At 42.7% G+C, this 15120-nt stretch overlaps 1 protein-coding gene across 1 annotated transcript in view; it reads right to left on the minus strand.

Annotated features, from left to right (window-relative positions):
- The window catches only part of gpc5c (glypican 5c), a 98141-nt gene that overhangs the window by 67719 nt on the left and 15302 nt on the right, over nucleotides 1-15120 (minus strand). The window contains exon 3 of the mRNA XM_083992184.1: nucleotides 4938-5641. Within this exon, the coding sequence (XP_083848310.1) occupies nucleotides 4938-5641 (704 nt within the window). The remainder of the gene's footprint in view (nucleotides 1-4937; nucleotides 5642-15120) is intronic.

A 15120-nucleotide genomic window follows, 5' to 3' on the forward strand; every position in this document is an offset into this window, starting at 1 on the left:
TACCATTCTGCTAACAGTCTCAAATATTAGATACAACAACCATAAAGGCCTGAGCCTGTGTAGCTAATCATTTTATAGAAGGTGCCCTCCAGAGGTGTTCTCAGCAGCTGATGTCAGAGTTTCTCAAAAAGTTTGAAAGCCTCATCTGTTCCTTTTATTCTTAACAGCACAGATAAGTTATCATTATTGTTGGTAATATTTAATACATTGATTTAATTATAGTAAACTTTTTATCCAAGCTGTTCTGACTCATAAACTACTTGGGCCAAGGTAACAAAAATAAAGACTGTAGAAATATCCTTTGATTCATTGTCTTGTCATACATTATAAAAGGCAACACAGAGTTTGTCTATGTTTAACATCCAGTGATGCTGAAGTAAAATGACTGACTAAAATCCTCAACCACGATTAAATACCAGATCAAAAAAGTATTGACTGTGTTGCTTGTTGATTGCAACATTGCTCCTAATGGCCAAATACATAATACTATGGCAAAAATATTTACAGTAATAGCATGGGACATAGCATCATGTTACCCACTCCTACACTAAATCATGAAAATACAGGGTTGAAGAGAACTGCACAGGGAAAGTAAAATCTCAAAGCGTGATAAGAACAAAGTTTGTTTTCATACCAATGATATTCTTTCATTTTATTGAAGGCTTGAAAAAGAAAACAGCTTTTGCAATGTAAGCCACTGCAGTCTATTAAGGTGCCGCCGTGGTGAATGGAAACCTTCCAGTCATCCCACTGGCCCTTGTTTCCATTATCTAAAGGCCCAGGCTGCTATTATCATTCCTCCATAAGTCTGTAATGAAAAGCTAGGGTAAAACCAACAAGCGGATAAGGTAGACCTGCATATAAACTGTTTTAATCTGGACCGCTCGTACTATTTTCTCATGAGTGGACTGTAAGTCCTGAGTGAGTGAAGGAATGGACAAGTGAATGGATGAGTAAGTGAGTGACAGTGTAAGTGAATACAGTATATGCTTCTTTGTGTTAAGATTCATTAAAAAGCCACAACTCATCTTCAGCAAATACAACATTTTCCCTCTAGGCCAGAGGAGCCCTATCATTTTTTATGGCCATGTCAATAAACAGCAGTTTGCAGCCCCTCAAGCACAGGCTCTGGAGGGAGAGCCTTTAAAAATGAATGTGTCGTATTCAGAGGGAGAAAACCTCACTAAACATTGGAGCTACCATTTGCATTGGGGCCCAATAAGAGTCACCACTTTTACTGGATATTTTCCAATTTTCTCCTAATTGTGTCTACTCAACATAACCCAGCCTCGGGCTCCCCTAGTATCCATAACCATAACCACTTCCCTCTGACCCACGTTCAAGCTCCGTCTCAATAAGAGCAGGAATGTGTTAAAACAGAATCTATCCTGCTGCTGCTCCACATGTATCAATAGCTGCCTTTCAGCCTCACGTGCACTGCCAGTATTGTCACAGGGTGGGCCGCACATCTAGGCTCCTTACAGGACTTCTAAAAACCTGATACCTGCACACGCTGCGGTGGTGGTAGAGTGTGTGTGTGTGTGTGTGTGTGTGTGTGTGTGTGTGTGTGTGTGTGTGTGTGTGTGTGTGTGTGTGCGTACAGTATATGTGCTATGACCCAGGACCTACCCTATGACGTATAGCAACATATAGAGGAGACTCTGTGTAGTCTGCAGCTCTTTAAATGACTGAATACAGCAACCACAAAATGGTTTGGGATAACATCCCAGTGTAAAACCACACAGTCACAATAATTCCTTTAATAACAACTGCATATAATATTCAGTGTGTGCTTGACTTCACACATAGGGACATTAGTTGTAAAAAGGCACAGTATGATAACCAAGGTATTTGCTTAGCAGTGGGACAGTAACGGTAATATAGCATATGGTTATAAAAAAAAAAAAGGTGTTCAGAATGGGCTGTTCATATGGGCGAGGGGCATATGGAGGCATAAAGGCGAATGTGACTATGCTGCTGACACAGTAGTTGTGCACTGGAGACTTAACAGTTTTCCCTGACAGGCCACTGTGGCTTTATAAAAACATACTGTGATTTAAAAAGGCCACGAGTGTCATGAGTGTGTGTGTGTGTGTGTGTGAGTAAACTTTGGTGTTCGTGTTTGCACTTTGCAGCCTGGGTCTATGCGCCTGTGTGAAGTGTGAAAGAGCACAGAAAACGGGAGCCACCAGTGTCCGTCTGGGGGCCACCTCCTTTTCCTGCAGCAATTCTCTGGGCTCTTTTTTTCCAACTGGCTGGGTCTAGATTGTATGGCCTAGCTGGAACCCTTTCAATTCTGTCCCATTTGTCCCCGTGTTAGACTCCCTGCTCCGGACTTGCCTGCCACCCCATGAATACCAAGCAGGCATACACACACACACACACACACATACACACACACACATTCGTACATACACACGCAAAATACAAGCTTGGTCTCCTTTCTCGCATAGTTGTATTAGGTCAGTCTTTAAGCCTGGCAACCGACCCTCCCCTGTCTGTGCGTGCATGTGTGTATACAGTAAGCGTCTACGCATTTGGATATGAGTGTTTATTGTAGAATCATAGAAGCTTTGATGTTTCCCCGCAACTTTAAAGAGCCATACCAGTGGTTTCACATGTTTGACCCCATTAACTACAAATTACATATATTTTATGGTTACAGCCAAACAGTTTCCACTACTGTACCATGTTAAATATATTTTTCCACCTTCCAGGCAAACATTCACCTCAGTTCATTGTGGCACACTATGAAAGTCAACTAGCTAATAGCTACAGAGACAGGTTATCCGTCACAGTCATGGACAGCCTGTCCACAAGTGACTTCATTGTAAAACTCAAATTGTCCAAAACTTTGGACATTTTTATCAGCAGTACACAAATGCACAAAAGTGAAGTTCAGATGATAAAGACTTCATTTGCTCATTTAACAGCATTGCATCCACAAGCTGTGTATCAAGAAATAAACCCATGGGCCAAACAATGATAGGACCCCCTCGAAAACGAGAGGATTCCTCTCAAGGGGTTTATCCTATTAAATAAATTTCTGAATGAATGAATAACAGTAATGACAGTGCATTGGGATATTTATTCACAAACTAATGAAGTGAGCATTACTTACAGGGCTAAAATGCACCACAGTGCCACAGAAAGTCTGTTCAGTTTGGAGAAAGAAAAACAATCCACTGATAAAATCTTTTGAAAATACAGTAAATGCTATAAAAACAGTGCTTAAAACATGCTGAGAAGTTGTCTATTTCTTTTTCTTCCACAGTAATCACTGGCCTAAGAATCTTTTTGACAAAAGTTCAATTTGAAGGATTTGGACCGTAATTTAACTCAACAAAATGGACAAGTTTAATCCACCAACAGCTTGCACAGTATGGCCTCTATAGTGTTTTCTTATAGCTCCAGGCTAGTTCTGGGAACAGTTCCAGTGTGGACATGTCCTCAGGCGGTCCCATTAAAAATATTACCGAACAACTGCACCCTACACAACCTTTCATATTTTGAAGCATTGTTCCTCTACTCTATGGCCCCATACATAATGCAGTTCAGACCACAGAAAGCTATTGTCCGACCGCGTATCTCAAGGTGTTGACAGGATATGATAAATAAGGATGAATATAAGACAGCCACAGTCTCAGAGAATAAACAGATATAACAGACCATTCCCAAAAGTCAGGGAAGTCAAGTCCAGCCACGTATCCGGTAAAGGGGACCACTAAAGGTTATGGAGGCATGTTGTCAAAAACTCTCCAACTCACGTCCTTGGGGAGACAGATTTCTATGTGCTCTTATACATTCATTAAAAATCAGTGAAAACACAAACTGCATCGACAATCATGTCTGAAATATTGAGGAGGGAGGGAAATGTGATACAACTGTTTTGTTGATATTCTTGTGAGAATTAAGTTGTTTTTTTCCCTCTTGATGAACATCAATCTTTGCTAATCATATTCTGCTCCTTGGTGTAAGGCTCATGTTACCCTACACACACATGTATGCTCCTACCTTTTAATTTTCATATAAAATAGAGAAGCGCCTCAAAAATGATGATTACAAGCAAGGCTGAATTTAGATGGTACATGACACAGACACACCATGCACACCATGCTACTAATCAATGCATGACATAATACTTTGTATGCAGGGATATTAGGAAACAATTAAGGTGATCCTATCCTTTTACAGCCAGTGAAGTTGTTTTTAAAAATGAATAACTTTGCATTAATGGTAAAATAGATCGCAACTGCCTACTGGATGGATTTTGTTTACTCAGTAGGCTATAGTTTCACAACAATATGTGGCGAGAAGAACACAAAAGTATAAAACCGAGATAAATTGTTAAACAAAATCAAAATTTTCACTGCAGATTTAACAGCAGTGTTCACTTTTGTCTGGCAGTCTTTCATGAAACTGTCTTCATGCTGTGAACATCCAACTTATAACCACATATAGCACAAGGCATATGGTAATACTCACAACCTGTAAGTGCACCCAATTCTCATTATAGCCTCTACCTCTCTCATTTTCATCTTAGTCATTGAGGAATTCATAATCTTCCCTTACAGTAAGAATCAGTGGTGATTTCTTTTTAGCTGCCTTGCCATTTTGGAAAATTGGTCCCTCTCTCGCCCTGACCCAGCCCCCATCTCTATGGAGAGGACTGAATATTTTGTGCAATGTAAACATTATTTTTCTCTGAATGGTTTCAATACTGTGCAAACATTAATGCAGTGTGCAGAGTTCTTTGTTGCATAGGTGGAAAAAAATAGCTCATAACCCACAAGCAGCCCGCAAAACCTTTCCAATTAATACAATGAACATTGCCAAAGTACATGTATAAAACAAAGATGTTAAACAAAAAAGTTTGGAGGTTTTTTTTTTTTTTTTTTAAATGTGTCATTAAAGCTGTTTCTCCAGTGTGTACTCACTGTGGCTGTGATGAGTGGACCGTGGAGCTGTGCGTAGAGCAAGGCCTCGTTAACGTGCCCTCTGACCCCCAGCAGGGCTAGTTCCAGGCTGTGGTGGCCGGCCATGGCGTGGGTTAGTTGCTCCAGTAAACTGGTATACCTCCTCCAGGACTGGTCCAGCTCTGACACACTGGCCAAGCAACCTCGCATTACATTTAGACAGTAACCCACGCAGGGCTTGATCAGTGTTAAGCCTCTGCAGTGGGAGCAGTAAACCATCTTCACGAGGCCCTTCACACACTCTTTGCTCAGGCTGACATGTTCGGTGGCATTCATCACTTCCACACCCTCCTCAAGGGCCAGACCCAGTTGTCGCCCGGCTCCCAATGCACCGGCCAGCTCCTGGGCCATGACAGCTGGATGAGGCCCGAAAGGGTTGACATCCTGCCTGATCATACGGAGACAGTCACCCATTTCACTGCCCGCCATCATGCTGCCTTCAATACCTGGATTGATGAGCCGGGTGTAGGCGAGTGGGAAGAGGTTGTTGAAAAATTGGTGAACTGATGCCTCCACGGAAACATTGGCCCCGCGGAGGTAGAGGGACAGCGAGGAGAAGAGTTGATTTACGTGGGGCAGGGCGTGACGGGACAGGGATGAGTAAGTTCCCTCCAAGAGTGAACTCAGGTGGCCCTGAGAGAAGGACAGAAGATACTGGAACATGTCTGGAAAGCAAGCAGAGGAGACAAACAGAGTTAAGGAATAGAAGGAAAGACAAGGGCAAAGGGCAAATGGTGAATTGAGTCATTTAATAAAATCACTGATGGGATGATCTAATAGCGCTCCGTGAAATGGGTAAGACATTCAGATTTCCAAACTCTGGCTCTCAACCAGCAGAGCTTGGCTTAAGTGTATCAGTAAGTTGGACTGAGAGACCAGTGTCAAGTTTCCCTATAACGCAGTTGGAAATCATCGTGTATGAAGTCATCACCCCAATAAGTATGTCTTAAGGAGACAGAAAGAGAAAGTGAGACAGGGAGAGAGACTCGAATGCTGCTGATATGAGCACAAACCGCAATCAGTTCTCATTTTCTGCAGCAAATAATGTGTACTCTAGATTCTACAGGGAGTTCGTACATGTAACCAACCTACTCCCCTCACACACACACACACACCCACACACACACACACACACTCACACTCGCTTGAGAAAGAGTTGAGTCATCCACCTCTTATGTCATTTCCTGGTGAGCAAGTGAAGCTGTACAGCAATCAATGATGTCAGTAAGGAGGTTGATTAGTGCCAGTGAAGTGCCACTTCTTGCTAAGCTAGGTGCTGTAACAGAGCAGAAAAAGTGAGGGAGGATAGGCAAGAACATGGAAGAGAAGTAAAATAAAATAAAAAAAAACAGTTTGGCCCCAGTCCCTGTTAATTTCCCTGTCCCCAATATACCCCATTAAGCTGAGGAGCTCAGCTTCACGGCTAAGACACAAATAGACGCCATTTCCTTAAATAATAGCCGGTATTCAATTAATAGCCGGATCTCATATAATGGCCGGGGGCTATGGTTACAACATCGGTCCCAAATACAGGCTGCGTAAAATTTTTTTAAAAACTCAGTCAGGAACAAACTGACGGGGATAGGACAGGAGTGAAGCTGACCTCATCCTACTGTATGCTTCAGAGAGGGACAACCTTGCACTGTCAGACAGCAGGTCTCTGCTCTGTGTCCAGAGTCCGGTCAGGACTGGAGACGGACTGCGGACTGCGCACACTGTGAAAATGCTCTGATTGACTTGAATGGGAGTAATGCACTACGGCGCAACAGAGACCAACAGGGTCTCACGGAGACAGAGACCCAGGTCCGACAGGGCAGCAAGGAGAACAGCACGTGAGGAAGATGAAGATGAGCTACTGAACGATGAGGACGGATTTAGAAATAAAAGCCTCCCTCAGATAAAAGCCTTCCCCAAATAAAGGCCGGGTCTCCTGGGCAATTTTGTAAATAAAGGCCCCGGTCCTCCTGATGAAATTAACACGGCAAAAAATCAACCAATCAGAATTTTGGTTGAGCCAGAACGTATCGACCAATAAATCGACCAGTCGACTGGGAGGTTACAGCCCTACTGTACACACACACACACACACACACACACACACACACACACACACACACACACACACACACACACACACACACACACACACACACACACACACACACACACACACACACACACACACACACAGTTTATATACTGTATATATACATACACACACACGTGTCTGGTGTGTGTTAGGTTGTATATGTGTGCCCTGAACACAACACTCTTCTCTGGGGTGTGATGTCAGCTTAAAAGCATGCCAGGACATGAAGGAGCAGTAGCAACTGTACAGAAATTGAGACAGGAAAAAGAGGGTGCCAACACACATTCCCCAACTACCATCACATAGAAATACACACACATGCACTCATAAACTCACAAATACATCATGTGACATAAGCCCAGAGTGCTTGACAAAAAAGTAATTAATGATGCACAGTGGCCTTAACTTTAAAAATTAGTCAACACATACTCCTTCATGACACTACCTTTCCTATAGTGAATCTATTTTAGCACAGTGATTGTTACCAAACAAGTGTGCGTGTGTGTGTTTGTGTGTGTGCCTGTGTGTGTTCAGCCCCTCCCTGCTCACAGACAGAAGGATAACAACAGTCATGTCCTCCTCAACAGCTGCACTAATATGACCGCTGTCTGTGACACACAGGGACTCCCCACTGGTCAGTAGAAGGCACGACTCATTTGTAATGCACCAGAAAACACTATTGTCATCATTGGAGCAGCTTCCACACGCAAAACATTTAAAGATGTAGCCTATTAAATGGGTTCTGAAGAGCGTGACTGCGTGTGACAGAAATAAAGCAGACAGACATTAGACGTAATGGTCTGTTGGGGATTATTACTGTAAAGTAAAGGGTTGTGAATCGTGGTCTGACTGTAGGCCGGGAGCAGCCTGATGGCCCTCCAGAGATGTCAAGCTAACAACAGACCAAGAAGAGCAGCAAAATGAGAGACCCAAAAAGAAAGAGGAATGAGCAAAAATAGCATTAGATTGGCAGAGAAGTTGTAAAGTTGCAGTTTCTGTTCCACTTCAGTGTCTCCTGAGCTCCTGAGGCTGCAGAGCTGGTACCAGTGTGAGGTCTGTCTGCTTGCCTGCCTGTCAGGCCACAAGGCTCAATAGCCACAAAACATTTACACCACAAGATGTACTCACAGGCTTGGGTTACAGAGCATTACATAATGTTATTATAAAATTATCATGCTCAGAAATATCACCACAGTTTAATCCTGCTCTCTGTGAGGTGTCGTGGGAGCAGAAACAAAACTCGACAAGTCTGCATTATAGACTGAATATGAAGATGGACACAAACTCTATGATGTCACTCATACTGTAGGTTTCTCAGGAGAGTTCAAAGCTGAGAGTGGGCTGCTCTGTTGTCAATATCTTGGCAGTGCCTCACTTAGTTGAACTCCCAGCTAATCCAAACATGGGCAGTGCTGTGATGTGGAGTGTTAAGTGTGGAGCTGAGATTTTGGTGCTGGCAGGTTCAATAACTGTGGCAGGCAAAGGTTCCCCTAAGCACTATCAAAGGCCGATCCGAGGCTAATTCATTTGCTGGCTAATAATGTATTAAATGCGCTAAACTGAGAAGCAGAGTAATTATTGCTTACGTAAATACTATTATTTCTCAGAATTAACTGCACAACAAGCCATACAGTATTATCTATATGAAATTTACATGAAAATTCCCCCCAAAAGTCCTTAACACCTCAAACACCAACGATAAGTTCAATGACTCAAATTCACTGTGGTATTTCCGAGCAGACACAGAGCAGCTAGCCAACTGTTACAGCATCCATCTATCATTTCAAAGCAGCCATGCCCTAAAACAGTTGTCATGAATGGGGAATGAGGTATAACAGCTAAAAAACATGTTTTTGCTAGTGGGCATTTTTAACAAGGGTGTTTATGAGGGTGTCTGCCTCAAGTGGCCATTCAAGGGACTCCAGTTTTTTGACACTTTAATGTAGGCTTCAGTTTTCAGCTGTTCCATCTGAATATCAATGTAGTTTGAAGAATCGATCACAGTCTCAAAAAGATCAGGTTTACCTTTCAAAACTTCAGTCTTATCCTTCTCAGAAGGGACTCACATCTTTCTAGGGTTTATGACAGGATCATTAAATGCTCAAGACATTCTGTACTTGTTAAAAAAGCTTGAATATTATTTGCCAAGAGAGTGACATAGAGAGAACACGAAAAGGGAAAAAAGGGAAGAGAGAGTGGGTGACTGCCAGGAAAAATGGAATAAAAAGAAGCGACTGAACTTTTAAACAAGGAAAAACAACTACTGTACAAGTGGACTCCACCTTGTGAACATGCACTGACATCTGGATTCATTTGGCCCCTGGGGCCACAGAACTTCCCTGTCTCTCTATGGCAGTTACTTCAAACATGTCTTTTTCTGAATACACAGAAAGAGGACTAGAGTCCACCTTTCTTCCTCTCCCCACTTCCTCTGACAAACAACAAACTGGATCTTGTGATTCATTAATTTTCTACATCAGTTATTTTCTGTTTTCTATCAAGTTCTGTCCAACACACGGATCTGGTTTCTCATTCTGCGATAAATCAAGGACAGTCGTTGTGGGTTTCTCTGCATTTTCCAGTACTGGGAAACAGGGTGAGAACAAAAAAACAAGAAACCAAGGAGAGAGAGCTTTTTCTGTCCTAACTACCATGGCATGATAGTCAATTGGGTTTGATCTGTGTGACCACTTTGTCTGAATCGGGATTCAACCACATTCCATTTAGACACACTGTTGTGGGTGGCTATCATTACCTTGTCATATCTCCCATCCATAGAACTCTTGGGAAATGAAGTCTGGCTGGGTTGAGGATATTTTGCATGAAACAATTATCTTTAATTTGCAAGGAAGTCCTAAAAACACTGAAATTCAAAACACATAATTGTCAAGCTAACTATACAGGAATAAATGAACAGTCCTGCTTTGTCTGTGGCCCTGCGGGCCTAAACATGCACTCTGCTTGGAATAAACAAGGCATTAAATGGATAAAAAAGTAGTGGTGGCAATGCAGAGGAGGCGTTAGTCCTGCAGTGGCTTAAACTGAGCTGCATTTATGACTCTGGGATGGGATATTATGCCATATATTTCCACCAATACTAAGCCAAGGCCACTTTTCTGAGATCACAGGGTTTTAATCATAAGACACTATTTCCACTTTACATTCTGCATGGCAACCCAGTGTTTTAGCGACACAATTAAAGCTAAAGTGTCACCATGGCAAAGCTGCAGCTGAGTCAAAATAAGCACATTGGCGGTTCTGATATTTAAGTCACAGATGTAATGTTCCTCGACTTTGTTAGCCAGTGGTCTCTCATTTCTAAGCCACTCCCACATACAGCAAGGTGTGTGTGTGTGTGTGTGTGTGTGTGTGTGTGTGTGTGTGTGTGTGTGTGTGTGTGTGTGTGTGTGTGTGTGTGTGTGTGTGTGTGTGTGTGTGTGTGTTTGTGTTTGTGTATGTTAACTGGGCTGTATTGTAACAGTGTGAGAATGTAACAAACACAGAGGCATCAAAGTAAACATGTGGCACCAGACAGCCAGGATGGACCACCATGTGAAGAGGCCAAATGAGAGACAAAATGTTTACACTGTACTACCATTACTAGCAGTTGGTTGTAGAAGTTGTTTACTATTGACATGTAATACTTGAACATTTCTGATTTTGGTGGCACCTAGTGGTAAAGAAAATAACTCCCACAAAGCAACTGCACATCTCATTGGTTACATGCACGACACGTGTAATGTTCACAGTTTGAAAGTAAGACCGAGCCTCGTCACAGACACATACTGAATATATTTTCATCCATAGAAAATCTGCTTCACTTGACAAAGCTTTTTATGGAGTCTAAAAATACAGCATTTCTGAAGTCCACATCCAGTGGACTTATTTATCCAAAACCAGCCACGCTTATATGGCCAACCCAATTAAAAAAAATTTAGAACAGAAATCATTGACTTCACATATTTTTTTCTTTAATTTACCATTTGGCCCAGAGGAATCATAATGTATCTTGTGCAAAGCACTACACTTATCCCTATAAAATCCTGGAAATGCATTTTATCACCTTGATAAACATATGCTCTGGCTTTTGCTCCAAGATATGGTCCATCAGGCTCTCCCTCTTGCTTTTCAATACACAATAAAATTACGAGTTACTAATATTAATCGAAGACATTGATGACATCACTTGATGTGCAAACAAGAACAACTTTACAAAATGAAATGTGAGGGAATTAAGGCTTTGAGTTATTGATGTCACATGAAAATATTTTTATTGGAAAAATGGAAAATTGATAATGTGCAACTCAGCCCAAAACCAGCTGTGTGGCCCTACTGTGTCATAAGTGAGGCTGCATCTTTTTTTATAAGCGCATGCATTCAGGCCTGTTGAGGTGGGTGTGTGTGTGTCTGTGCTCACATGTGTTTGGAGATGCGGTAATATTGTGATAATGAGGTAGGAGACACTGTTCTCATACCATGGAGCTGTGGGCCATTCCTATCTTGGCAATCAGTCCTGACTGGACCTGACCAACCGTCTTCTCAGGCAAAGCATTTTAATCCTACCATAGGCTTGGGTTTCAAACAGGTCACCACACAGATATGTGACATAGTGACACGTGTGCAGATTACATATCCTTGTTTTAATTAGTAGAAATACTGTTCTTAGGTCCATCTCCCACCCAGTGCTGGTCATCTTGGGTTACAGAGGAGAGCTGCAATGTCACATATTCTCCCAACCGCTAACCTTTCAGCAAACAGTTTTATGGTAATAAACTATTAATAAGTCACTGAATCAATCTGTTGATTCATCGTACTTGTACGGCAAAATCACACGTCAAAAGTCTAAAGTGGGAGCATGAGTCATCTGTCAGACAAGGCGGACTGACACCCAAATTTGACCTGCATGAACTGCAGTGTTCCACAAAAGCACTGTGACTCCACAAACCAATTAGAAAACCTATATTTTTAATCACAAATGTGTGTGAACATATTGCAGCCCAGCCACACATTTTTATTTGCTTGTCTTGTCCTATCAGGGGGCTAACAGGTGGGATAATTAGTTTGAGAGGGAGGATGGAAGGAGGAAAGGAGGAGGAGGAGGAGGAGGAGGGGGTGGGGGTGGTGAGGAGTAGGGGAGGGGGGGACAAAAAGGTCCTCATCTCTCCACCAGCATTCCAGTAATTAAAAAGGCAGCCCAGCTATATCAAAACTCTGAAACATAAACAATTCCACAGATGCCAGGGGCAATCGGGGTGCACTGGGCTATAATGTAGTGGGGAGGAGGAGTGGAGGTGGGGATTTGGCACGGGGAGGTGGGGGGCATGTGTGGTGTTGGTGGAGGGGGTGGGGGGTCACTGCTCTCTCTGCTCTGGCCAAAGTAGGGAAACATGATCGAAGGCAGGGGAACGAGCGCGACGAGAGAAGGACGGGGACAGAGGAAGCAGAGCACACGAGCAGTGGGTGAGGGGCTAAGGGAAGAGCGGAGGGAGGGAGGGAAGGTTGTTCAAATGGCTAATACCATAAAGGGGAGATGCGGAGGGCCAGCCTGGGGGCAGACTGTTGACAGGCTGATGGACAGCACCTCTGGTCCGAGGCATTAAGGGGGACACAGCTCTACAGTGACCCCCCATTTCCCTCTCCTTTATTGGAACATAAAATATGGCATTTCTTTTGATATAGTGTAATCCTGTGGAGCAATACAAAGTGCTATACACAAAAAAGTATTTGCACCCATGGATTTAAAGCTGCACTCAAATATGACAATTGTACAAGCATAGTGTTCAAGTTAGGAATGACCTCTGACTCTTGAACGCAGCACAAGCAGCTTAACTGCACAAACAGTATCTTGACAAACATCCACATCCTGCTGTCACATACATTTCTATCCTGAAGAATCAGTTGTGAAATATTGCATATCTGGGAGAGGACGAACATGTACATCCAAGAAAGACTCAGATGCTGGACAGAAAGAGCTGTGAGAAAAAGTAGGTTCCATGAAACAGCAAATCAGCTGGCAGTGTTTTTCTCTGCCGATGAGAACATTAAAAAATGAATCTGAAAGCCTGGAGGCGTTTTCTCCATAACCATGGCTATAATGATGTCAGTGTGGTTTTTTCTTATAAACAAAAAAGCCTTGTCAAGGTAATAACCCGTAATATTAAGTAGAAATTGATGATGACTAGAGACGGCCAGAGAAAGTGACTGGCTTCCAGATTTTCATGAAATAAGGAAGGGAAACATTTAGGCCACTATAAGATTAACATGAAACAGACCCTTGAATGGACTCTGAGGTGTGAAAGGAATCCAAGATGAAAGGAAGTCTAATGAAGAATTTTCCACTTTTCTTAGCAGGTGTGGCCCCTGTTTTCATTTTTCTGCTTCAGCATAAGGAGGGTCACTTATGCATTGTTCCAATTATCGACCAAAAATGCTATTTTGATTAGGGCTGAGCTTTTGTGAAAATGCCATTAAAAACACAAAAATGCTCTGATCCGTTTTGTGGGCTAAAATGAATCAAAAGGAAAACACGCAATAATCAAGATAAATGTATAAAAACATTTACGAAGGACAAATTCCATCCCGTTGCTGAAACCAAAAGAAGCATTACGAGTTTGCCAGTGACAGACTCTGTTGCGGTCGATGTAAGAGCAGATCCATGTAAACCCTCTGTTCATTTTGGCAGACAGTAGAGTAGATATCATAATCCATCATGGGTCAAAAAAAGAAAAATGGACACGGCTTGCAGGTCAGAACAACATTCTGTCTATCCATCTCTCTCATTTATTGAACCTCCTCTGGAATACAACGAATGAAAGGCCAGGGATTAGAGAATAAAGTCTACCGTGGGGACTCCTTAATGGTGTGCTAGGAGCCACAGAGGCGAGTAGGAAGAAGAAGAGGAAGAATAGGAGTGTCCAACACAGCGTGTAATGAGGAAAGTGAGTTGACTTGAATGGAGGAGTGATGAAGTGAGCTGGTAGTGGGAGATGGGAGGAAGACAGCCAATTCCAACCCACTTTGGAGCTGAAGTAACGGAGTGAGTCACAAAAAAGAGACGCGTACATACAGTATGATGCTCATCCACTTATGCATTAAAAGCACATATTAAGTACACGCCCTGATCTCCCACAGGCGTCTCTCCCTCAGAGGCGTGTGAGTCTGGCCAATATGCGGTCTTCAACCCCTCTTTCTCTCAAGCTCCCAGCGTGACCTTATTTTGGCCAAAATCCACCACTTAATTATATCTGCTCTCATTAAACTGAATAAAAGTAGATCAGATTTCACCAAAAGAGTTAGTAGTCTGGCAAATTTGTCGGTTATTAGACATTTTCCAAAGAGAGTTTTGACTGGCAGCTGCGATACAATCACACATGTGCACGCACAGATCTTTATCTCATAATTGTACACTTGCCCACACACGCACACACATTTTATGGCTTTTGGGATCAGTCTGGGAAGGACGGGTGCAGCGGAGTCAGACAGGACACAGGAAAAGGCCAGGCTGGACCAATCAGCAGCAGTAGAGTATAAATCCCATCAGCCAGCCAGACAGATTGTGTTCCAGAAAAGCCAAATTCTCTTGGACAGAGAACAAGCCCCGGGAGATGCGACTTTGTCTGATTACCAAGAAACTTCCTGGACATCAAGCCTATTGTCTTCATACAATAGCAGTGAGACCAATGAAGTTTAGTATACCAAAAGTGTTTGTTACTGTCACAAATAGTACTTGTAGAGATCATGTTGGCGACAACTAAAGAGGTACAGTATCCATCTCAGTTTCATGCCAGTGTAGGCTGTGGAGCCTGGCAACAGGCTAATCTATGCATTTGTTTAGGCACTAAAAGTAATAGTGGGGAGCAAAGCTGGTAGGTGTGGAAGCCTGGGGCAGTTGGGGAGCAGAATAACATTGCTGAAGGAAAAACAGGATTTTTGGGGTGAAGAAAAAGATGGGGAAGAATTCCTATGTTTATGGTTTCATTCTGTGGAGCACACATTTGGCAGCAGGGTTATCTTTGAGACGTGAGGGTTCCCTGTAGAGCACATGGCAGCAAACAA

Source organism: Trachurus trachurus (assembly GCF_905171665.1).
Source record: "Trachurus trachurus genome assembly, chromosome: 17".
NCBI lineage: Eukaryota > Metazoa > Chordata > Actinopteri > Carangiformes > Carangidae > Trachurus > Trachurus trachurus.